Source organism: Caretta caretta, chromosome 5, assembly GCF_965140235.1.
Source record: "Caretta caretta isolate rCarCar2 chromosome 5, rCarCar1.hap1, whole genome shotgun sequence".
Classification (NCBI taxonomy): domain Eukaryota; kingdom Metazoa; phylum Chordata; order Testudines; family Cheloniidae; genus Caretta; species Caretta caretta.
Genome location: NC_134210.1, coordinates 93,037,167 through 93,062,932, shown reverse-complemented (window position 1 = coordinate 93,062,932; position 25,766 = coordinate 93,037,167). Strand labels below are relative to the sequence as shown.

General features: G+C 40.7%; 2 protein-coding genes and 1 long non-coding RNA gene across 11 annotated transcripts in view; 1 reads left to right on the top strand and 2 right to left on the bottom strand.

Annotated features, from left to right (window-relative positions):
* The first annotated feature begins 1,216 nt into the window (after positions 1 to 1,216).
* On the top strand, positions 1,217 to 16,464 carry IDNK (IDNK gluconokinase). Of its 2 annotated transcripts, XM_048851403.2 has the most exons (6): positions 1,217 to 1,338; positions 6,439 to 6,469; positions 6,885 to 6,971; positions 13,314 to 13,357; positions 15,372 to 15,657; positions 15,979 to 16,464. In XM_048851403.2, exons 1-6 carry the CDS (start codon positions 1,298 to 1,300, stop codon positions 16,048 to 16,050), a joined length of 561 nt encoding a protein of 186 aa, XP_048707360.2. In that variant the 5' UTR covers positions 1,217 to 1,297; the 3' UTR covers positions 16,051 to 16,464. The 2 variants fall into 2 exon arrangements, with proteins under 2 accessions (XP_048707360.2, XP_048707359.1); XM_048851402.2 differs by having other exon boundaries at positions 15,372 to 16,464.
* On the bottom strand, positions 14,242 to 24,445 carry LOC125637204 (uncharacterized). Its single transcript, XR_007356861.2, has 5 exons — positions 24,372 to 24,445; positions 20,761 to 20,867; positions 20,110 to 20,251; positions 15,184 to 15,281; positions 14,242 to 14,324 (listed from the first exon to the last, which is right to left on the bottom strand). It is a non-coding gene; the product is annotated as an uncharacterized LOC125637204 (long non-coding RNA).
* A 126-nt stretch (positions 24,446 to 24,571) lies between these two features.
* LOC125637201 (G kinase-anchoring protein 1) overlaps positions 24,572 to 25,766 on the bottom strand; it is a 90,590-nt gene continuing 89,395 nt past the window's right edge. For 6 of the 8 annotated variants that reach the window (XM_075128685.1, XM_048851399.2, XM_048851395.2 and 3 more), the window contains one exon: positions 24,572 to 25,764. In XM_075128685.1, coding sequence (XP_074984786.1) covers positions 25,609 to 25,764 — 156 coding nt within the window. In that variant the 3' untranslated portion in view covers positions 24,572 to 25,608. The remainder of the gene's footprint in view (positions 25,765 to 25,766) is intronic. The other 2 variants (XM_075128684.1, XM_048851400.2) reach the window with 1 other exon arrangement.

The following is a 25,766-nucleotide window of genomic DNA, read 5'->3' as shown; positions in this document are numbered from 1 at the left end:
GACACAGGAAGCCTGCTAAACAACCAGTGGGGCCACTGGACGATTGAGGTGCTAAAGGAGCACTCAAGGATGAGAAGGCCATTGCGGAGAAACTAAATGAATTCTTTGCATTGGTCTTCACAGATGAGAATGTGGCAGATTTCCAAACCTAAGCCATTCTTTTTAGGTGACAGAGCTGAGGAACTGTCCCAGACTGAGGTATCATTAGAGGAGGTTTTGGAACAAACTGATCAATTAAACAGCAATAAGTCACCAGGATCAGATGGTATTCACCCAAGAGTTCTGAAGGAACTCAAATGTGAAATTGCAGAACTACTAACTGTAGTCTGTAACATATCATTTAAATTAGCTTCTGTACCAGATGACTGGAGAATAGCTAATGTGACGCCAATTTTTAAAAAGGGCTACAGAGGTGATCCCGGCAATTATAGGCCTGTAAACTTGACTTCAGTATCAGGCAAACTGGTTGAAATTATAATAAAGAACAATATTGTCAGACATATAGCTAAACATAATTTGTTGAGGAAGAGTCAACATGGTTTTAGTAAAGGGAAATCATGCCTCCTCAATCTACTAGAATTCTTTGAGGGGGTCAACAAGCATATGGACAAGGGGGATCCAGTGGATATAGTGTACTTAGATTTTCAGAAAGCCTTTGACAAGTTCCCTCACCAAAGGCTCTTACGTAAAGTAAGCTGCCACCGGATAAGAGGGAAGTATTTTTCACACAATGCACGGTCAACCTGTAGAACTCCTTGCCAGAGGATTTTATGAAGGCCAAGACCATAACAAGGGTTAAATAAAGAACTAGGTAAATTCATGGAGGAAAGATCCATCAATGGCTATTAGCCAGGATGGGCAGGGATGATGTCCCTAGCCTCTGTTTGCCAGAAGATGGGAATGGTCAACAGAAGATGGATCACTTGATGTTGACCTGTTCTGCTATCTGGCTCTGGCACTGGCCACTGTCACAAGACAGGAGACGGAGCTAGAGGGACCCTTGGTCTGACGCAGTAGGGCCGTTCTTATGTTCTTAGGGCAGGAAAAGGGAGGGAAGGGAAGCCTGTGCACCCTGCAAGCTAGCCTGGCCCCACGCTCGCACGGAGCAGCACCGCACAAACCTCCTCGGCAGAGAAAGGCCGCTGTGCCTTTCCAGGGGCAGAGCCGGAGGCGCGGCAGGGAGGAGGGGCGGGGCGGGGCGGGGCAGAGCAGAGAGACCGAGGAGGCGGGAAGGCGGCAGGGGCTGGCCACAGAGAAGGAGCAGGCAGGGCGAGAGGCTGCTGCGGCTGAGCTCGGCATGGTGCTGCTGGTGGTGATGGGAGTGAGCGGCTCGGGGAAGTAGGTGCTTTCGCCTCCCTGGGAACGTGCGCGGACCGCCCCAGGCACCGGAACCCGCCGCGGGGGAAGCTCCTCGCCTGGACGGCTCCTTCCGGGTCTCTCCTTGCGGCCGGGCGGTGGGCGGGCTCGGCTCCCCCGCGTGTCTGTCCCCGGCCACGCGGCTGGCGCGCTGCCCCGCGCTTGTCCTGAGGAAAGCGGGTGGCGGCAGCTGCCCCAGTGCGGAGTCTCAGCCTGCACCCTCCCTGGGCCTTCAGGCTGCAGCTCCCGGGCTCCCAGCATTGCCCTGGCTGAGAGGAAATTAGCTGTGAAGTAACCAGGACAGGAGAGCGGTGCCTTTGCCCCTCAGCACCCCGCGTCTTTTCAAGGGGGAAGGGGATTTCCTCCTGGCTGTAAAGGGGAAAAGTCTTCTGAAACCTGCGCTGTCGCAGGGGCTTTGGGACAACAACGGAAGACTTAACCCAAAGGCTGCTCTGTGGCCCATAGCACTTGCCTGCGCTGTGGTCCATCTCCTGCAAGGGCACTTTTCAGTAGTTGGTGGGTTTTCATTCTTCGGGGGGGGGGAACACAAAACCACACCTGCACTAAGGAGACTTTGGTGTTTTACACCCACACAAGCATGGAGGGTGAGTCAGGCACCTCATTACAGTCAGAAGGTACATTTCCTTGAGCCCAAGGAGCCTACAAACCAGACTAGCTTTGTGTAATTTTCACACTGTTCCTGTGCTAGGCTGTGGTACACCTTGCACACACCATTAGTGGATTTTGTTTACTTTAGTAAAGAGTTGTCACTGACGGAAGGATGGCTTTATTTTTATTTCTGTACTTCGAACAATATTCAGTTTCTTCTGTTTCATCGCTATATAAACAATTTTAAAATGAATTCTAAATGGACACAAGTGAGGAGTTAAGGCTAAAAGTTTCCCTTTTGTTTCCTGATATTTCAGCACACATCAGCAACTGTTCTGGTAGCTACCCATTATGCACTGTGGGGCTTATTAGGGATAACTTCGGCCTTAACAATTTCATTTAATTGCTCTTGTTGGGTTAGAATAGACCTTTGACTGTTTAACACGACTTGTGTCTACTTTGCTTTGTAGATGACACCAGTGACACTGTGGTTAGGGTGACCAGATGTCCCAATTTTATAAGGACAGTCCTGATATTTGTGGCTTTGTCTTATATAGGTGCCAATTACCCCCCACTCCGTCCCGATTTTTCACCCTTCCTATCTGGTCACCCTAACTGTAGTAGAGGGGATCTCAGATCAAGGGGCAAAGGGGGAAATCAGGTTTAGAGGGTTGAGCAGGGCCTGCCTGACCACTGTCCTCACTGCAGGAGTTCCTGAATTAGTATTATCCTAATGCTGAATTAGTATTATCCTATGCAGTGTACCTCAAAGCATAGAGACACCCCTGTGTAGCTGTGGTTTCCCCCACTAAAGGGTTTGGAGGATGACAACAGATATGAAGCATTGGCAGCAAAGCTTCTGATTTAGTGATTGGGAAGCTTTTCCCTGGACTTGTAACTAAGTAAAAAGGACCAAATAATGTGGAACTCACGGCTGTGCCTGCTCCCAACCACCTTCTTTTATTTTTTCAAATGGCCCTGAGAAGAATTTTCAAGGGTGGACTTCCTCACACAAGATTTTACACTACTCTGACCCTTGTTAGCTTGAAAAGAGCTTGGAGAAGACTTCTTTCAGAACTGAGCAGGATTTGTCTTGACTGGGATAAAAGGTGTGTTAGAACATGTTAGCTCAGGAGTTCTCAAACTATGGGTTGGGACCCCTCAGGGGGTCGTGAGATTATTACACGGGGGGTCGCGAGCTGTCAGCCTCCACCCCAAACCCTTCTTTGCCTCCAGCATTGATAATGGTGTTAAACTATTAAAAAAGGGTTTTTAATTTACAAGGGGGGTCACATTCAGAGGCTTGCTATGTGAAAGGGGTCACCAGTACAAAAGTTTGAGAACCACTGTTTTAGCTAGCATCTTAGGAACTTCTGAAGAATTGGAAGAGAGACAAGAGTGTAACTTGCATGATAAATTCTCATTAGTTCTATGTAGAGGTTAAAAAGAGCAGAAAGGAATCAAAAGGAGAAAACTAAGGTATATGATTAAAAGTGGTACAAAGAACATGAATATCACAAACCAGTATATGACAGATTTACGAACATCAAACAAAGCAGAAAAAGGGCAAGTAAGAAACAGGAGAAAAAACATTTTTAGCTGAGAATAATTAATGCTTGGAATGGACTAGTAAAGGTAGCAACGGAAACAGCTATCATTAACACACCCCAAAAAAAGTTACTTTAAAAAAAATCAGTGCTATATTAGTGGTCTCCAAACTTTTTACCTCGAAACCCCCTTAACTCTGTCTGCACCCCTGCCCAAGCTGGGGCTGGGAGCAGGGCTGTGGCTCCGGGGGGGAGGCACACAGACAGGGTTAAGGGGGCCGAGGCTGGGGCCACAGCTGGGGATGGGCGTGGCAGCCAGGGCATGGGGAGCGGAGCCTCAGGACAGGGTTCTGGGCCCATCAGCCGGGGCACGGGGCCAGCAGCTGGGGCCCTAGACTGGCAGCCGGGGTCCCAGACTGGCAGCTGGGGCTGGGGCCAGGGATGTGCTGGCCGCTGCTTCCCACCACTGCTTCCCACAGCTCCCATTTGTCGGGAATGGCAAACCGCAGCCACTGGGAGCTGCGGGCGGCCGTGCCGGTGGACGGTCAATGTCTCGCAGCCCGTCAGTGGACTACCCTGATGGACCATGGGTTGCCCACCACTGGATTAGACCATCTGGTATTCCCAAGCCTCTGTCCAACATCTCTTAGAATTATAAAAAGATAGAGATTAAAGAGATTGGGTTATCTCACTCTGGAAGTTATCATGAAAATTTATCAGCCCAGGGACCCTTCCATCTTTTACCATGAAGTAAGAAAATGACTAATATTTCATCCACACATCAAAATTACTTTCCCAAGCCAAGGGCAAGTAATGAGTTTATCTGGTCCACCCTCCTTTGAAGTGCACAATTATTTCCTCTAGTGCTTTATCCAGTTTAGTTAGTTCCACACAAATAAAGTTATCAATGAGGTTTCCACCACATCCTTTAGGAGGTTATTCCATAGTCTGATTTCTTCCTCCAGGATGAAAGTGTTTCCAATTCCCAGGATAAATTTCTTCATGCTCAGTTTCATCTTAGTACTCCTAATTATATACTCTTGAATTATTTCCCTTATATTTAATGTGGATGCATATGTTTCACAATATGGTTGGCACTGAATTCATCAATAATCCAACTCTGCATAGATACAATCACCCAATCATTTAGAATGAGGCTGTCAGCGTATGACCACAGTCAAAAAATAATCATGTCTTTACATGCTGCAGCTTCTGTTGATCTAAAAGTTAAAAGCGTCTTGTGATGGGTAAAACACTGCTGGAAGTCACTGCCAAGCTGATGTAACCAAAGACGACAACTGGCTGCTTTTCAAATAAAACAAGCGTGGCTGCAACTTTCAAAGTTTTACCAGGAACCCTGCTTTTTCTAAAATCTTAATTTAGAATAACTTTTAAAAACTTCCAATAGTGAGTCAAATTCTTTTTAATAACTTGAATGATAATAGCTGTGTTGTGTTAAACTTAATGTGTCAGATATTATTCTTCTTTCCAATAGTACCCAAAATGTGCTAGGTGCTAGGTTTGCAAACAAAAAGGCTAAACTCCTGCCCTAAAGAGTATGTCACGTTATTATATTCTGAATATAAAGAAAATTCATTATTAGCCTAGGCTACCACATGACCAGCTAAAATTGAGCTAAAAGATGTTACCTTGGATCTACTCTAGGAAAAGGGTCAAGTTTAGATCAAGCCTAGCTAGCATGTGTTAGCTAAGCCCTACCTAAATTTGACTATTTTTCCTAGTCGAGACAAAGACTTAGGTACCAGACAGCATACGTAAATGTTCTATTATGTGCTAGGCAGGGGGCATGACTGATGCCTTCAATAGCACTTTTCAGCTCCCATGGGACACTGGGAGGCCTGTGCATCCACTGCAGATGACTGAAATCAAGCAATGGATATAGTGTATACTGCTTGTTTCTGGACGATCTGTCATTTGTTCTGTTTGTTCAGCACCTAGCACAATAGGGTCTGGTCCATGACTGGAGCTCCTACGTGCTACGGTAATACAGGTAATAAATAAAATAATCATACCACCTACAATTCTTTAAAAAAAATTCATTTAATAATATTGGGTGTGGGGTGAGTTAAGAGGTGATAGTTGTACTTGTGTGTTAAAGTGAAGCACTCATCAGTTTGGTCTCATGCCACAGAATACTTAACTGAATGCTATTATGTACTATATCTTTGCTAAAATTCAGGTATAACTAAGGCCAGTCTAATTTATTCACTAAAGATTACTTACAGGTGATGTTGCTGGTAGATGCCATGTTTGCATATCCTCAGCCTTTTAAATATTACCAGACCAGAACATTATCAAGTAATCCTAACTGAATTTCTGGTTTGCTCACTTACTGTTCAATAATTCCCACTCTCTCCTCCCCTTTCCTTTCCCTCCCTGACACAGTGACCAAAGTTTTATTGGGATTTTTTTAGTTCAAAGGTTTTTTTTTACAGGTACAGCTAACCATACATATTGGGGAAGAGGAGGAAAAAAGTATGTAGGCAGCTTTTGCCTCTTCAATTTACAGTCCTGATAGGATCTCTGGGTTGATTTTATATGTTTAAGGATTTATCCTCATAGGAGATTATACTTATTCTTTCTATATGTTGATGTGGTAATTGAGTGTTTGTGAACATCCAGCCTGTGCTGATGTTATTATCTCTGACCACTTATGATTTGGAAACATCAGGATTATTGGGGCAGAAGGGGACTTATACTTTACTCTGAAGCATATGATTCTGGCTAAAGCTAGAGACCGGATGAGGAACTAGATGGACGACTTGTTTGAGGTACTATGGCAATTACTACATTCCTATGACCAGTTCCATCCCAAGGAGGAAAGACAACACCTCACTTCATTTTAAGGGGAAGTTAAAATTATGAAGTAATGTTTATATAGTGCTCTTCCTGTGTTCTCTTACAGATCCACTGTTGGGTCACATCTGGCAGCTAAGGTATGGTATTTTCTAACTATACTGGTTTTATTGTAATTTTACATAGGATTTTTTCCACTTCTAGCAAGTCATTGTTAGTTAAATTATAAATCTTATGTCATATGTAAATATTACCAATTTGTGAATAGTTGAATCTGTCCTGACTGAGTCAGGCATGGATAAATATCATTATATAGTGCAGTGTGAATTTGACTTATAAACAAACATGGTATATTGACTTGCTATTTTCTTCCTCTTGATTATACCTTGTATTTCTGGGAAGTGTCATTATGTAACTGGTGAGATTCATATTGTGGTGCAGAAGTCCTACATGTATCCCACAACTGTACTTGCCAAAGTGATCTTGATAAACAAGTGAGTTACTGTGAGCTAGTTTGTTTATGCTAAATTATACATAGTTATAATTTTTTCTTAGCTGGGATGGAAATTCTATGATGCTGATGACTATCATCCTACAGAGAACACAAAGAAAATGGCACAAGGAATACCACTAAATGACCAGGTAGTTATACTGTATATAATCCTAAAGGCAGAGAAGTCAACGTATGTTTACCTTTCTAACCATTGACATATCATTTTATAGTGAGTTATGCTTTATATAGATTAGCATTACTGCTTCCCTTGACTCTGAACCCAGGCTGAGTTTGCAGGGCTGGTGATAAGGTAGGGGAATTATTTTTTTACTTGTAAACTATTAGTTATATAAAACTATTTTAGAATCCCCAAAATATTCCTAGTGCCTCACAAAACCAGAAGACACACTATAATTTTCCCTCTGTTGATACTCTCACCTTCTTGTCAACTGTTGGGAATGGGCCACATCCACCCTAATTGAATTGGCCTCATTAGCACTGACCCCCCCGCACACACACACACACACACACACTTGGTAAGGCAATTCCCATCTTTTCATGTGCTGTATATTTATACCTGCCTACTTCTTTTCACTTCATGCATCTGATGATGTGGGTCATAGCCCACGAAAGCTTATGCCCAAATAAATTTGTTAGTCTCTAAGGTGCCACAAGGACTTCTTGTTGTTTTTGCTGATACAGACTAACATGGCTATCCCTCTGAAACCTGTAAGATGGTGGTCTGTCCCCAGTCCCCAAAAGACCTCTGTCACAGCCAGATTCTCTTTCTAGGCACAGTTTTATTTCCCAAACATAGGTTAAAAAAAACCACAACAAAAACAGTTCTTCAGCCCTTCCTAGGCTGTAACTCCCAGGGGTTTTTCCCCCTTTGCCTCTGTCAGTCCCTGCTGCTTCAGGGCCTACTGCAGAATTCTTTCTTGCCCTTTATGCAGGGCACCTCCACCCATGGCTTTCTCCCTGGAGGCCCTCTTCCCACAAGTTTCTACTGCCTCACCTTGGAGATGGGGTGGGGTAACAAATTCCTCCCTCCTCCTGCTGCTTATCCCTTTCATTACTGAAAGCCTGACTCTTTATAGTCCCAGATGCTGTCCCACCCTCTTAACTGGCCAAACTGGAAGCACTTGTTCTGGCACTGGGACCTGCTACATTTAAAGGGGCCAGACACCTATGGCAGAGACACTCTGTGATCATAAGAGTGTACATAACTGGTATTTGACATGATAAATGAGGGTCTTAAACAGACAAAAAAAGGAGCAAGGGAAGAGGAAGAACAAGGGCGACAATAGGATCAATTACTCAGTAAGGGACACACATGCCTTGATGTCTGTTACTGGTTCAGAATGGGATTATGAAATGGACTCAGCATTGGCCAAATTTTTCTCCCATCAAGGCATTTAGTTCAGTCCCACCCTTACATTATCTTTCCCCTCTCAGATGAGATGGCAAGAGCAGCTTGCAGGAGGGATTTGAACGGGGCAGAAGACATGGCTTGGATAATAATTTGGGGGAAGGCAGCATGAAAGGAGGCCTGGAAACATGTGAGAGGAGACAAGAAGGTTATCAAGGCTGGCATCATTCATCATTAGCAAAGCAAAGGGTTGGTGGTTGCTCCGCAGGGGCAACTACTCAAAGGGGATTTAAGATGGATATAGCCACAGTTTGTTGAACTCCTTAGATTCCATAGCAAAGCTGCGTCCATCAACACAGCCACATCTTTTGCACCTGGTGTGTAAGGTGTACCAGGTGGAAGGTTGGCAGTGATTAATGCAGAATTAAGATTACATAGCTGATTTTGCTGTGTAATGACATTTGTATTTTCTAGGAAAGTTAGTGTTCCTAAATGTTTTCCCCCATCTCTGCCCTACGTGATAAACATTTACAACCTTAGCTCCAGTTTAAAAAGCTTGGTGGTGGTAGTTTATTTGGTTTTTGGGGGTTTTTCCCCTGTGGAATTTTATCGCATTTGTCCCAGAGAAAGATAAACTCTCATCCATGCAAACAAGACACACACCCAAATGGGAGGCATCTGAGGGAAAAACAGGATCAGCAGAAATTCACTCTACCTGCCTACACACGCATACAAACAGTTAGTTACCTACTCCTAAGCATACACAGACTCTTAAGCCCCATTCTGCAAGTTGAGCCACTTGAATGGACCCCAGCACCTGTGAAGAGCTTTACAGAGTTCATTGGAAGTCTGCCCATATGAATCAGCTTGTAGGATTAGGGCCTTAGGCCTGGATCCACAAAAGTAGTTAGGTGCCTAAACCCCAGATTTAGGTGACTAAGTCCCAGTTTTGGTTCCACTTCAATCCACAAAACTCCTGCCAAACCTTGCAGGTGCCTAAGCTGACTTGGTGCCTACATTTTTAAGGTAAAAAATGCCAAGTTTCTGCCTCTGAGCATGTGCACTCTCGGCTTGACTGTAGGCATCCAGACACCTATCTCCTGCCTAAGTCCCAAAGATTCACAGATCGGGGGGAGATAGCTGTTTGTCCACCTAAGTTGCTTGTGGGGTCTCCCTTTTTGTGTGGAGTGAGGCAGGCCCCAAATGTATTCCGTCAAAAAATGCCTTAGGTGCCTAAGCCACATTGCTTCAGGCAGCAGGTTCCCATTCACAGATCGTTTAGCAGAGCTAAGTGTCTCCCTGCAGCCTTGTCTTAGGCATCAGTCTCAGAAGGTGTAGGGCTTAGCATAAACCCCTCTGATTGGCATCTCCCCTGGACTAGTTTATGTAGTTCCTCACCTAGTATGCTGTAAAGCAGTGCTACTCAAAGTGGTGGTCCACGGACTGAGCCATCGGCTGCCGGTCTGCGCACACATTGGAAAAAAAAATTGCCAGTCGCCCACATCAGATAGTTTGAGAAGCACCGCTGTAAAGCACTTATCTCTCCCCTTCCATTGTATAGGGAGTCTAGATGCCTAATTCAGGCTTTGTGGATTGCAATATTGTTGGACCGACTTCTGTTGGTGACAGAGAGACAAGCTTTCAAGCTGCTTCTTCTGTGGGAAAAAGAGCTCCATGTGGCTCAAAAGCTTGTCTCTCTCAACAACAGAAGTTGGTCCAATAAAAAATATTACCTCACCCACATTGTCTCTCTTGTGAGTTAGAAGTCCATTACCCACCACCTGCTAAAACAATTGCTCTATAAACTCTTGTTCTATACATTCCTCCTTAAAACTATGGTTCCTTGCTCTGACCTATCTGTACACCACAAATAGATCATCAAGCTTAATTTGATAACAATGCTTAACTAGCTTAATTTGACTGAGGTTTCAACATATGAGAATATTGGCACCCAATACTTACCATACTTTGAACACACCAATCCCTTACCATATTTTAAAACTCAAATCTGCTAAGTACAGTAATACACAGAAATCCTTAGTGTATTACTGTGATCATATAATGAAGTTGCTAACAGTTTCATCACAAGTATTACATCATAATAATTCACTTTGTATTTTTGAAGTGTACCAATATCTGAATGTTTTTCTTTTCAAATTTACTTTGTATTACTTAGGGGTCTAGGGATAAGCAGATAACAATATTAGTCTTTTCATGATGATAGAATCTTGGAAATAAGCTACTTTGACACTTGAACAATTGAACTAATTCTTAACAGTCCATTATTGTCACTACAAACTCTCTCCTTTTGAGAAACAGCCTGAACAAGTGAACTGAACTGCTTTCTGGAATGTACATTTATATACACATCACATACTCTTATAATAATGGCTTTACCTCACTCCACACAAGAGGTGTTTTTAATCAGTGTTCTGGTGTGTCTTATTGCACTGTGGAACAAAGACAAGCCAAAACACAAAACATTTCAGCTGCAGGAAAAATCAGATTGAAACAGAAAAAGATCTCTGATATGATTAGGGCCCTACCATTTTGGTCAATTTCACGGTCATAGGATTTTAAAAATTGTAAATTTCATGATTTCAGCTATTTAAATCTGAAATTTCATGGTGTTGTAACTGTGGGGGTCCTGACTCAAAAGGGGGTATTGGTGGTGGTGGGGGTTTGCAAGATTATTGTAGGGGTGTCACAGTATTGTCACCCTTCCTTCTGCCTTCAGAGCTGGGCCCTTGGCCAGCAGCTGCTGCTCTCCAGCTGCCCAGCTCTGAAGGCAGTACAGAAGGAAGGGTGGCAAAACCGCCGACACCCGTCTCCCCCTTACAGCCCCTTTTTGGGTTGGGACCCCCAGTTTGAGAAACTCTGGACTCCCACGTTAAATCTGTATAGTATAGGGTAAAAGTATACAAAAGACCAGATTTCACAGTCCGTGATGCGTTTTTCATGGCCGCAAATTTGGTAGGGCCTTAGGTATGATAGTTAGTGCCTATGAAACAGAAAAGATGGGAGTTTAGGAAATTACAACTTAGCTCTTTAAGAAGGAGATTCATAACCTCTTCTGACACTGCTGCAGGCAGACTTCTTCATGTTTATTTGCATAGAACAGCCAGAAATTGTTACGATTATTTTTGCACAAGGCAGAATTGTGATACTCTTGAAAGGAAGCATGGGGGCTGAAAAATGTTTCTAGACCCTTTTTTAAAAACTCGAGTTCATGCTATAAAATTCACAGGGGTTTGTATCTAGAGTTTTTCAGATGAAAGGCCTATACAGGGGCCTATAAATTCACTAGACAGATCAAACTACAACATACTGCACTGACATCTAATGCCATTCAGGTGGCGTGTAGCTTTCCTGCACTATACCAGTGATGTGAAATTGTAGAGAAGCCTGCTTGAAGGCACACAGTAAGGAAAGTGTTTTGCAATGGATGAACTAGCTCCTTCATTGTTCCCATGCTCCCATTTATTAAACTTACTTGTCCAACATGAGTTGGATGGACATCCATTTAATACTGAGCAGTTATGGTAGAAGCAGCAGGAATCTTAAAGTTTAAATTGGATTATATTAAGAAAGCTGATCAGTCATTTTTATTATATTTGCCAAGCTCATTTGAGCCAAGTGTAGTCAGAGGACATTCCTTCAGTGAGCAAAGCTGTTGCATAAATGTGGTTATGAGTGAGTTTGTTTGTGATTGCCATAGATGTAAATATGATGTAATTAACTTATCTGTGATAACTGAATTTAGGTCTGTTTTTGACTCTATGGGATAGTTCCTGAGAGCCTTATGAGTACATGTATCTGATCCAAAGCATTACACACATGTACTAAGCTGTTAGGAGAAATGGGGGGGGGGGAATCACAGTTCCAGCTATTTTAGAAATGAAAACAGCTATGTGAGAATAGATTTGCTGTTTAAATTGTCAAATAAAACAAGAGCTAATTTGGTTCTTCAAAAGGTTCACAATATGCCATATCAAACCTAAAACATACATTACTACTACATACAACTTCCATTGATTCTCCTTTTCCATTCTGTATATAAAAATTCAAAGCACTTAAAGTTTTCAGTGTAGATAAAAAATCTCCCCTCTCCATCCTCCATGAAGTGGTAGCAGTTCTGGATTAGAAAATAAAAGGGGAGAAGTTGAAAATCTGTTTGCTTGGTGCAATGTTACATTATTTATAAACTACATACTGAAGGAAATAGGGGTCTTCTAGAAGAAAGCTTATATTATAAGAGATGGGATCATAATGCATAGACACAAGGGTAAGAATTAAGATTGCACAAGCAACCTATCTGGTGTTTCTTAACTTTCAGTTGCTGGACTTTGCAACCTAAACAAATAGGGTTTTTTGTTTATATGTAAAATATAGTATATATACATACTGACAGGCATAAAATCATGGATCTATAGCAGAATAGTATAGACTGAATTTTTTAATCTATTCAGTTTTCAGTTAATGGAAACAAATGTTAATAATTCATATTCGTTTGCTGTGTTGGTGTTTTATTCTGTTCTGCTCCAGTACTTTATTTTTGCAAGCAATGGGTTTACACAATTTAGATATGCTTTTGTTTTTGTAAATTTAAATGAAAAGTTTTATAGGTTAGCCTTGAATGTAGAAACAGATACTGGATCAGTTTGCTAATGTGACTGCAGGGGAAAAAAACATTGGTCTATTTGCCTCCCCACACCAAAGAAGGATTGAAAAAGATTCACCCAGTTTTGTATTGCAAGTTAACTGCTATGTAGATTTCAGAGTAACAGCCGTGTTAGTCTGTATTCGCAAAAAGAACAGGAGTACTTGTGGCACCTTAGAGACTAACCAATTTATCTGAGCATAAGCTTTCGTGAGCTACAGCTCACTTCATCGGATGCATACTGTGGAAAGTGTAGAAGATCTTTGTGTGTATATAATAAGATCTTCTACACTTCTACACTTTCCACAGTATGCAGCCGATGAAGTGAGCTGTAGCTCACGAAAGCTTATGCTCAAATAAATCGGTTAGTCTCTAAGGTGCCACAAGTACTCCTTTTCTTTTTGCTATGTAGATGTTAGACAATTTAAATACATACTTTCAGCTAACTTGTTTTGTTTCTAGGACAGGATTCCATGGCTTTGCAAATTACATGACATATTAATGAGGTAAGAGAACCTCTGACTTGCAGAGTGATTGCATCTGTAATGATTATTGGCTAAAGACTAAAGCAAGAGGTTTTTTTCAGTTGCATTAGTGGGGATAAGTATGTAGTATTGTAAAAATATTCTGCAGTCAGTAAAACCATTCTGTATTCATTAGTCTCTGAAATACTTTAATACTTAACAATAACAGTAAGGAAACACCTAAATACTACTACTTGATGGAACTGTTTGGGGATGAGAGTTCTTTCTTCGTTGTCTATACAAAGATTTTTACATTTCAAGGATCCAGTTCCGTAATAAGTTTGACACCAGTTGGCTCTAGAGGGCACACTGTATAAACTTAAGGCATTTTAGAAATTTTGCCCAAGTGACTGAAGCATAAGTTCCATTGACTTTCAATGAGATTTAGGCTCTTAAGTACCTAAGTCACTTCTGAACATATGATTAGGCTCCTAAGTTACTTACGTGTTTTAGAAAATTTTATCCTTAGTCTCTTTTATCCTTAGTCATCCCAGATGACTCACTTGCCATTGAACTTTGCAGGATGTACCCTTCCTAAATAGTGATCCTAGCTCAAATATTTAGATGTTAAAAAAAAATGGGACAAATAATGCACAAGTGATTTCATGAGGCTTGGGGGAGAGAAGAGTCAAACCTGGAACTTTAAATTTCTACATTTTAAATTTGCATGCATTTATTCACAATGGCAATCACCCTCCTCTTCCCCCACAGACAATTACATACATTACAGTAACAAGTCGATGATCCTCATCAGTAAAGATGGGTCTGAACCAAAATCTGGATTTAGGTTTTACAGCAATTACCCTTCTCTGCTTCTCAGTTGCATACTCAATATATTCTCCATCCTGATGATTCATTTAAGTATCTCGATGAGATAGAGACAGGAAAAAGGAGCTTTCACATTCCACACGCGTGCTGCTTCTCAGGGGGCAGGAGGCTGCTGAGCTCCCTGGATTAAGTGAGGGATATAGTTTCTTTTAAGAAGGGTCAGGGAAGACATGGAATTCAGAAATAATGGGATAACCTTGAAAGGGCTAGCCCTGCCTTAACCAAGAGTTAAAGACTCTTACTGCACCCTGCAAGTAACAGGGTCCAAACTGGCTTTTTGCCTTTGGAATTTAAATCACAGAATTGCCTGTGTATAATAGAGGGCAGTAACATTCGTTTACTACTACGTATAATGTGTTCACAAATTTGACTGCAGAATATGAGTTTATTTTTTTCTTTTGCACATCTCAGTCATAAAACCTGTATGTTCATTTATGGTATCTAATGCCAAAACTAACTAGAAGGCAGGATTTGAGATTTCCAGTGTAACAAGCGCCAATGTTGTCTGATTACCTGAAGCTTTAAAGGACCCTTGCCAGAGTAAAATGAAAGAATTATGCAAGTTTATTTATGTTAATTTCACTAAATCCAACCCTCCAGAGTAACTATTAAAAGACCCAGGATATATATAGAGTTCCCATTATTGTTAACAGTAGTAGAATGGCTAATCCAAACAATTTAGTTCAAAATCTTCAAAAACTGAAAATGGAACTAGTTAAGAAAAGTACGTATTGTTCAGGATAGAACTGTACTCTAGACAGACCCTTATAGTCAGCTGGTAGGTGGGACAGGAGAGTGCCTCATGCTGTCCAACAATCATACTTCTCAGCAATTAAGGAGCAGGGCTGATGGCTTTCTCTTTGGAATCTAATTACGCTTCCACATTTGGGAAGATGGTGGCCATTATGAAGGCTCCAGATGATGGAGATGTTAAAGGGACACTGGGTGAAATCACATTTTTAAAAAGCAAGCGTCCTTACCTGTGTTAGAGATTTGACTTCAGAGTCTTGTTAAAATGAGGACAAAATCTTTACCACCTCTTCTTTGTGAGGCCGTGTTTGGTTGCCCACCTTACCATCTATTGAGAACAATCAGTCAGTGTTTAATACACCAAATATGGGCATGATATTATTAAGTTATTGCTATTGAAATTTTCTTCTCTTGATAGAGAAGAATCAGCTGGACAAAGTGTGATTCTGGCCTGTTCGGCTCTGAAGAAAATGTATAGACACATATTAGTAAGTGGACGGGATGTTGTGTATTCTAAGGGTGATCAGCTAGAGGAACAAGGAGATTCTGCCACAGGGAAGGTCCTTTTTATCCATTTGGATGGATCTATGGAACTCATCGCCAGACGCCTGGAGAAGAGGAGAGGACACTTTATGGCACCCGAACTACTACAGTCTCAGTTTGATACACTAGAGCCTCCGTCAGCACCAGAAAACTTTATCACTGTGAGTCTGGAAAAGTCTGTTTCTGAAATAGTGTCTGAAATTGAGAAATCTCTTCACTTAAAGAAATGCTTTTCCAGAGCAGTCTCTGAATTAGATGCACGTTAATACTTTTAACCATGTCATATTTGTGGAACAGCATTTTGCTTGCTTTCTCAAGTTAACCAGCACGGTTTGCAGTATTATCTTCATTGGCTTGACATACTTTAAAGGGACTGGAACACTACTATTACTGATGTTTTCATTAAGATCTGTTCAAATCTGGAGATACAGTTTTCAGAAGTGAATGGTCTTTGCCTAACTCTTTGTTCATTTAAATCACAGGTGAAACTCCCATTGGCTTTGATAGAAACAGGAGCAGCTCAGCACCGAGTGCTTCTGACAAACCCACCCTAGGGATTTAGACAGAACATGAAAATCTCAACAAATTTAGCTTTCACTTTTTTCCTGCCAAAACACAGAAATTGGCCACAGTCATCACTACTGATATTTAAGTGTTGAATAGACACTTGAAAGGTGAACATCCTTTTAAGAGGAGGCAGAGTTCTCTAATAGTGCAGAGGGGCAGGAGCTGGGACAGCAGAGTTCAGGTCCTGACTCCACCATTAGCTCCATGCCTGATCTGGAACAAGTCACAACCTCTCTGTCTGTGTCCTCATCTGTGAAAATAATTGCCGACCTCACAGGGGTATTGTGCGACTTCATTGATTCTGACTTAAAGACCATGAACTACTGTGGGAAAGAGAGGGCTATGTAACTGCAAAGTATTATTCTACCTAAATCTTTAACAATAAACTAAGTAGCACTGTATTGACTGTGATTTAGTCTTTCATATGCCAAATATACACACAATGAAGCAGGAGAGAGAATGAGAATGACTCAGCCAGTGAGGTAAGATTTATATACCACTGGGTTCATCAGTTCAGAACTGATGGATGTTCCCTCCCTTCAGCTTGACTGGCAGGCAGCTGTTCAACATGACTTTTTCTGGCACCCTCCACCTGCTACCGTAATAGCCTCACTCTAGCCTCTAATGCTCAAGCTGTATCACAAAGCCTGACTTTCGCTGTAATAAAAATTCAGAGCTGGTGTGAGGAAGAGCCATGGCGAAACTCCCCTAATAAGGGAGAATCCCACTTCAAGTAGGTGGCTTGCACATTGCTCCCCACAGACAGTCTTTGGATTTCATAGATACACACAAGCAATTAATCATATTATTTTCAGTGTCCCTCTGCAACTGAGCCAGTGAATTAAGGTTCTTTGTTAGTCATTTAAAAATGTACACACCAGAGGCCGCGCTCCCTATTAGAGTACTTAGATTCAGATGTAACTGTTCTTAAAAACTTGTTTACTTTCTCTTCAATTTGTAATGCTTTGTAGGTATTAAAGTCCTTATTAAAGTTAAGACTATACAACTACGGCCTTGAGTAGTCTTAGTGGAGACAATGGACTCCTCCTGTGTAAAGATATACTCATACATACGTGTCTGCAGGATAAGGGCCTAGGACAGCTACATACAATCATTACTCTCAATCCAGTATATTCATGGCCAGTCTATTATAAACAAAACTATTAAACAACAACAAAAACCCTCATTAGAACAATAAGATAAAAAAATTTAAGTATACTTGGAAAGTTTTGCATAAGAAGTCACTTACATAATGCACAGAATTTAAAGAATATGCAAGTGTGTTTAATTTATATATATGTTTAAAATACCCTTTAACCATAGCTCAGTGAATACTGGTCTGGACTTCCCATACTACCTGAAACCAGCCCTCCACGTTGGTATCTACCTCTTTGTTTTAACCTTGTAAGTCATCACAGGATACATTTTCTATGAGAGATGCTCTTCAAGAGAAGTAATATTGTGAAGAACCTTTCTGATATATTGCTGTGTATATATTACCCCCATTAGTACTCTCATCCCAACTTAGGACCTTGATTAACGCGACTAGCTCACTCCTTTTCAGGCAAGGATGGTGGTGTTCAAAGACATCTTTGGGGAAATTAATCCAATCATTAGCTGGGTTACCAGTTAAAAATGTGTTTATAGCTTTTTCTAATAGAAGTTAGATTTGCTCTTGTGGTACACCAAAGAAATACCAACATTGCCTGCTTGGAACAATGCTATGAATGAGCTTTGGGGACAGCAGTGAGAGAGAACTCCTCTTTACCAGACAAATCAAAAACTGATAACTATCTGGTGGTGATACAGTGACACAGCCAAAAATCAGACTGCAACAGACTGATCCATTTCTTTCTGTACTACTGTCTTGTATAAAATGCCCTTAAACCTATTTAATCCAACATCTGTATTCAAACTGTTTGCTTCAGTGTGAAAGAGTCCTGGACTAATAGCCAATTCATTTCAGATTACTTTTTGCACATCCTTCTTGTTTGTTATAAGAGAAACAAATTAGAAGTGGGCCCCAATTATAAGATTATGGTTCAGTGCATCACATTGAAATGGCCAAATGCAACATTCCCAACACATATTCAGGTATTGTTGAGACCTAGAGTCTGGTTCATGCCAGCATTAAATTCAGGTAAATGGCACCCTCTTGTGGTGATTTCACTAGGTCAGATCTACATTTAATAAAGTCACAGTTCTCCCAATACATGTACCCAGTGCAGTTCTACAGGCAAAAGGCTTACTCTACCTACTACTGCACAGTGTTGAAGTTGTGCTTGGGTTTTATCAAGTGTGGGCCAAAAAAACAAAACAAAAAAACCCACCCCAATCACACAATTCAGGACATGTATCTGACATACTACTTGGAAACCAGTTACATCACATCACATAGTATATGATCAAAAGTGAAAATTAACCCTCAGCCCTTCCCACCCAAAAACTATATTGGCTAAGATTTTTAAATGAATACCTAAAGTTAGATTCCTAAGCATCTACATAGGCACCTAGATATAAGTGGCCTGATTTCCAGAAGTGCTGAGCACCCACAGATTCCACTGAAGTCTTGGATTCTCAGAACCTTTGAAAATCAGTCCTCTTTTGTTTAACCCTATATTTAGGCACCCGCATTTGAAAGTCTGAACAGCTGTCATTATTCCAACAAAATGTTCTTTTTAATTACAGTCCAGCTCAACCCCTGAGGTCTGAGGCCTTTTTTCTGCAGCTATATTAGGAGAGCAGCAGCCATTAGCCAAGAAGCAGAAAGTCACATCCTCGTATTCCATCTAAATTACATCAAAACAATGTAATATTGGGCTGTTATGAAGGGGTGCCTCCTAATAGTATCCACCATCACAAAATAAGCTGGGAATCTCTTAAAATGGTTAAAGAAAACTTTGTTTGATGGCATGCTGTCTGGCAACTGATCAACAGTTAGGGTGTGAAATCTCTGCTTCTTTATTGTTTTGCCTTTATGGTCCCTACCTCTCTGTTGTTTATCTGAATGGTCTCTGTCCGGTTCTTTGATTGTTTCTGTCTGTTGCATAACTAATTTTGTAAGATTTAAATCAACCAGGGTGGTGGGGTATGTTTGGGTAAAGAATTGTTTTACAATATATTAGAAAATCGTTTAGTAAGCTAAACAGGACTCAAGTTTCAGTATATAAACTCGGAGCCAAAAGGAAGTTACTTGGAACCAACTCCAGGACACAGCCCCAAGATCAGAGCTGCCAGACCTCAACACCCTGCCAATCACACCATGCAGAAGCTGGAGTCCCCAGATGACCTGATCCTGACTGGCCATCAGGAAAAGTTCATCTGCCTTATTAAGAGTGGTGAGCATTATATGCTTAGCGTGTGCATTCTGTTTTGGTGACTGTTAATAAATAGAGGTTAAGGATATTACCGCGTCAGGCTCTTTCACTAATAAAAGACCCAGCAAACCTGCAGAAGATTAGGCCCTGAGCCCTAGGAACTGGGTACGGGTAGGTGCCTTTCCCCCAGAGCCCTAGGAACTGGAAAAGGGTGGGGATGCCTCAATCAACCAGGTTACGCCTTGAGCCCTAGGAACTAGGTAAAGGTGAGTGCCCTAGACTGCATGGGTAACACACACACCCCCGTCTAAAATTAGCCTTCTTTGATTGTTTATAGTTTAGTTCCTAACAGGTTTCTAACTTGCCTGAGGGGAGTAAGGCTAACCCCTCCCACACTGATTTATCTGTCACATTACTTCAGATTAAAGCAAACAAGACTTCTGTTTCCAGTTCAAACAGCTATCAAGAGGAAAAACGTCAAACCCAGCTATGTAAGTAATTTTGCAATAACCATTGTAACTGACAAGTGCAGATTCTGCTACTGTAGCTCTCTCTGTACTTTGGTCTGTTTTGTCCTATTTGTTCCAAGCTGAAGGTCATGTATATTCCCAGCTACATACTTAAAGAACAACAAAATACCTCAGTGGCTTAATTATACCAACCTCCACAATGGCCAGCAATTCCCAGTACATCTAGTTTGTACCCCAGACCTCAAACAATTTACATTACCTTGTAGGGTTGCTGTGTCCACCAGCCTCGCTCTTCAGAGAAGTGAGGTTCACAGTAAAGGACCAGTCTTGGTCAGATCTTTAAAAACATGCTTAGGTCGTTTGGAGCATCAGCAGCAGGAATGGGAGCCAGCAGCATCTGTCTGTCATAACAAGAGGAGCAGGGAGGAGTCTGTCCTATTGCCACAGACAAGGTGAGCAACAGGTCTGGAGAGCAGACAGCAGGCTACCCTCCCACCAGTATAGCAATGAGCAGCAACAAGCAGGAATTGTGAGACACGCAGCAAGCTGTCACACTCTAAAGGAAGAATGGGAGGGACCTCAGTGCCAAGGCATCTTTCTTTGAGTGCTTTCCCCCTAAATTCCTCCTACCCACCAGCTTTCCATTTATTTCAGGAGATCAGGTCCACTCTTTTTCCTCTACAAGATTCCTGGGAAAGACACAGTCTCCCCCCATCATCTTCAGGCTGTTATCATCTGAAGCCAGAGAAGCTAGTTTTCAGGTGCTACTGCCCCTGCTAATAATGGAGGCAGTTACCTGAGCAGGAAAGGGGGGTTATATCTGCAGAAGCAAAAAGGGGTGCAGTTAGTTCATGGGTTCCCTGCTAGGTTACCTCTTTTGAACCACACAAAGACCGGTCCCCTTACTCACCATCAACTATCCTTGTCTGGAAAATTTGATGGGTGACTACAGCTAGCCTTAACTCTCTATGGAATAGCAGCACATAATGGACTTTTTCATTAGCGACTCATCCATATCTGTGTTTATAAATAATACAAACAGAAAACATTTCTTTCAAAACATGATTTCCCCAAGACAGACCCAGCCTTAAGGGCTAAGCATGATGTTGATGTTCTAAGTGTTTCTGAAACTTTTCACTATCATGCCCCCTTATACAAGCGAAGGAGCTCAGATCCCAGTTGCACCCTGCTACAGACTAGATCACAGCGGCTATAAGGAGTCCCCGCAGCGCTCCAGCATATGTGAGATCCGACCAAGATTAGAGGAATGCATGAGGGAACCTGACAAGAAATTTTTCATTTTAAAAGAAGGTAAGAATCTCAGGCCCATCAGTGCAGCCTGGATGTATAATTTGAGAAAACCCATGCTAAGTAATATATACATTACACAAAAGCACCCTTGCCTCTATTAAAGGAATGGCTGTCAGATTAAAAGATTTTTATTTGAAACCAAGTTACCAATATAAGACACCACCTTACACTGTTAGAACTGAAAGATCAGTAAGAATTTACTTTCATCTATTAACATTTAGTTACTCTTCATACTTCCCTCAGTTTAGAAGTCAGACCTTATAGCCCTATTCCTGGAACACTTGCATTACTTACACAACTAGTTCTATTGAGTTTATAGGACTACACATGTATTTGCTTGTTGGATTAGGGCCTGAATTAGCCAGGATATTTAAATATAGGTCCATCTCTGTGATTTGTCTGCACAAATTCAATCCTTGATTTGTTTTCACTCAGAGTTGTTGATTTTGTTTTTAAAATGAACCACATTATGTAGGATTGTAAGGATTTGGTTTTTATCCAAAAATGCTGGTAAACATTGATTTAATTCTATAAACACATGCAAACCAAAGGAAAAATATTGCCATTGAAATTTACAGAAAAATGCTGCTTGAGAATTTAAGCATTTAATTGAAGGATGTTTACTTTGTATATTTTATCACATTGATTCCAAAGCTTTAAACTTTTCATATCTCAATGACTACTCATTAAATAGTCTTGAAACACCCACCCCATTATGTGTCTCAACTGTTAAAATTTAAATCAAAATTAAAAAGTTAAAAATAAAACTTAGCTATTATCCATCAAAATTATTAAAAAATTCTACCAAGCCTAGTTATAGTGTAGATTTCCTGTCACAAGTTGGATTAGGCTCATTTAATAACATTGTCAGGGAGCATTGATGTAAGGTCATTTTGTATGGGTGAAAATGGCAGTATATATTGAAAATTCTAAATCACAACGAAAAAGTTTTTGTTCTTTTTTAAAGTCAGGAGAATATTTGCATTCAAACAGACTTCCCTGTGAAGTATTTACAGCACCTGACAGTCTGCCTTTAAGCTTTATTAAGAAGTTTTGGACATTCAGCCTGGCCCCACTTAATGGAGAGAAACTGGAGTTACTGATTCTTATGCCTGCTCTGCCATTAACTTTCTGTGACTGAACGTCTATACCTCAGTTTCCCCATCTGTAACAGAAAGGCATACACCTCAATATGTATGAAGAATACAAATTTGGGGACTCCTTATAGCCGCTGTGATCTAGTCTGTAGCAGGGTGCAACTGGGATCTGAGCTCCTTCGCTTGTATAAGGGGCCAGGATTAGTTTGTACAGTGGTAGAAGTACTGAGTTACATGAGAGACAGTATCTCCTTTGTAAACATTTTATTAAGCAAAATATGGATCTGACATCCCTGGGAATTAAGGAGGCTAAATACTTTTGTGGATCTGGGCTTAACGACTTGGTCTGCACAAACAGGTAGCAGTTGAAAGTGCAAGCTTCACAACTGCCCCATTATAAAGCAGCCTTGACTTGCAGGGAGCGTCTCCAAGGGGCAAGGAATCAGGCCAGTCTCCATGATGTTCAGTGCTCGGCTTCTCCAAAAAAGCCAAGTGTGGGGGTAGTTTTATTGTGTGGGCACCTGTTCACCAGAAACTGGACTGAGCTCGCCAGATCACTTTACATACAAAGTCAGCAGCCAGCCGATAATAACTTGAAGACACTACTGGCCTGGATTGAATTTGAACTAGCAACTTTGAAGCAATAGGTTCAGCTTACTAATGGCATGGGACAGGTTAAGTCCCCCATGACTGAGGCTTTTGCCATTATTCACTGTGCCTACTCTAGCACCTTTGAAGTTGACATGTTTTCTTGCAAAACCAGGTTCCTTCCAACACATGTACAAAATGGTCAAGTGTTGCAGCACTGTTCATGAGCAAGAGACTGCTAGGACTGTACCTTGAAAGCTAGGCCAAGTTTGATATTTGAGCCGTCCACATAAATATATAGGTTTTAAGTTATCTCCAAGGAGAGCTCATACAATTTGAACATAACGCTTTAGACTTCTTTCAGTGAATTTGGAATAGAGTTCACTTTCCTCTCGCCTACTCTTTAATAATTTTAACTGTCAACAGCCTAGAGATATTTTAACAGCTCTCGACTCTCCATTCAAGTCCTCTGAACGTACCTACTTTTTTTTTTTTTTTTTTTAAGACCACTGAAATCAAGGAATGAAAGTCCAGAATCACTAGTCACGTGAAAATCTTGGCTAAGAGTAACTGACAAAGTGGAGTGGTTATATAGGCAATTTGCTATATCTTCACCAACTCCCTCTGAATTGCACCTGAAGAGATGCCTTTTCCACAGATTGAGTAAAAGATTCAAGTTGAAGATTCCCAAAGATTCAGATTAAGGTATGGGAAGAAAACCCCGTAGTTGTCTATCTTCTAAAATGGAACAGTCCCAGTCTTTTTACTCTCTCCTCATATGGAAGCTGTTGCATACCCCTCATCATTTTTGTTGCTTCTTTCTATACCTTTTCCAATTCTAATGTATCCTTGAGATAGGACAACCAGAACTGCATGCAGTATTCAAGGTGTAGGTGTAACATGCCTTTATAATAATTGTTTTATTATCCACCCTTTCCTAATGGTTCCTAACACTGTTAGGTTTTTTATTCCCACTGACATTGAGCAGATGTTGTGAGCAAAGAGGTTTTCTTGAGCTTTTCCCAGCACTGTGCATAAGCTGTAATTCAGCAATTTACTTATTAGTGCCAAAATTCAGCTAAAATGTTTACCATCCAGGAAAGGTGCAAATGAGAACAGCACATTCTCTTGAGATTTGCTCTAACAGACGTTAGAAGATTTCAGTTTTATAACCAACGTAAGTGATTTAAATACAGAGAACCTGATCTCATTTTGTTGTTTATATTTCAAAATTCTTTTCGTTCGTCTAACTTATGTATGGAAGGATAAGTTTAACCTGTTTCCCATCACCTTTTAAAGTAAATCACATTTATACTCAACAGCAAAGGAAGTGATTGTTTACATGATTTGATAAAATACAATGCTGAGATTAAAGTATAAATAGTACAAGTGAATAATCTTCAACATTTAAACTTGACGTAACAGGCCCCAGAAGGGATGAATCATCCAAACCAAACCCAGTTTGCTAAACAGGAGAAAGACAGTCTAGTATGCTTTATCTCATCAAGTGTTACATTTTACCTACTTTCAAAGGGTGGTCCTCATACTTTTGATTTCCCTCTCTCCTTTATAATCCAAACATTGTTTATTAACCCCGGTCAAAGGATAAACATTTGTATGGTGTTCCAAAAGTCTCCCTTAATGGCCAAACATCAAGAGGTTTCATTTTTCTGAAAGTTAAAAAATCAGCAATTGTGCAAAAACACTTGAGACAAATTGCTCAAAGAATTTTTAATTCATTTATTACCTGTGCACAAGAGAAATAACTACCAATAAAAACTCAAAAGATATACAGTATTTTTACATGGTGGTTAAAAGTAATTAGAATATCACATGACACTGTCAGTGAAAGTAATTCTTCCAATTACAAATCATAATGCATGTTAGAATCTCAATGAGAGAAGCCAAAAAGCTTTAGAAGCAGTTTCAGAGCATACAGTAGTGCTCCTTCAATCTGCAAAAAGATTAAGATAATTTACAGTCAATCCTTGTGAATACTGAGACAATGTTACAATGCAGCTTTCTGTACAGTTAGATGTAGACTTAGAGATAATTAGATCAATAATTCTAGCATATTTTAAATGAAATGAACTTGCCTAAACTCTTGCTGAGAGATGTTCACCAAAGATGCTCAAAGTTTCTCCACTAGAAATGTGTCAATTTTATTTGTTCTGGATTTTTTTAGTTACATAGATTCATTCTATTGCAGTGTTTAAGTTCCTAGATGTGAGCTGTTTCCAACATTTATATTGTGTGTATATTTTATACAAATAAAAGCAAAAATGATAGATAAATCAAGTGGTATAAATCTTACAGCATTTTGCTAGCAAAAAATACATGCTGAAGTCACAAAAAGCAGTATTGGTACCCACAAATTATAGCTTCATTTAATTTGTTTCCTTTTTAATAATTTGTATTCTACATAAATTACTACCCAAAGCTAATGTTTAAGTAGTAAATAAATTGGACAATTGTAGGTCTGACAAAACCTGTTGATTCAATTGTGAAAGATATCTGTTTCAACAAAATCACAACAAATGCTGAACAAAGAGAAGTGTTTGATGCATGCAACAACTGTGAATGAAAAAGCATTGATTCCCACTGTTCAAAGAAAACTACTGCACTCCACCTTAAAATGCATCGGACTGGGTGTAGTTATAACAAGACAATCTCAAGAGTCAGAATGAAATAAAGCAAGTATTTTAAAGATTTAAGAGCTGTTATCAAAAATAAATTACATTTTTCAAGTTAAAGAAATGTTGCTATGATGGTTGGGAGCCCAGTAGCCTTTCAATAGCTGCATTGATATCTCCTCCTGTTGCTATTAGAGCTTGTAAATTTGCTTCACGGTTCAAAAAGCCCATTGCACTGAGCTGCTCCAGTTGTTGCTGAAATCTGACTTCTGGATTTTGTAACTGCT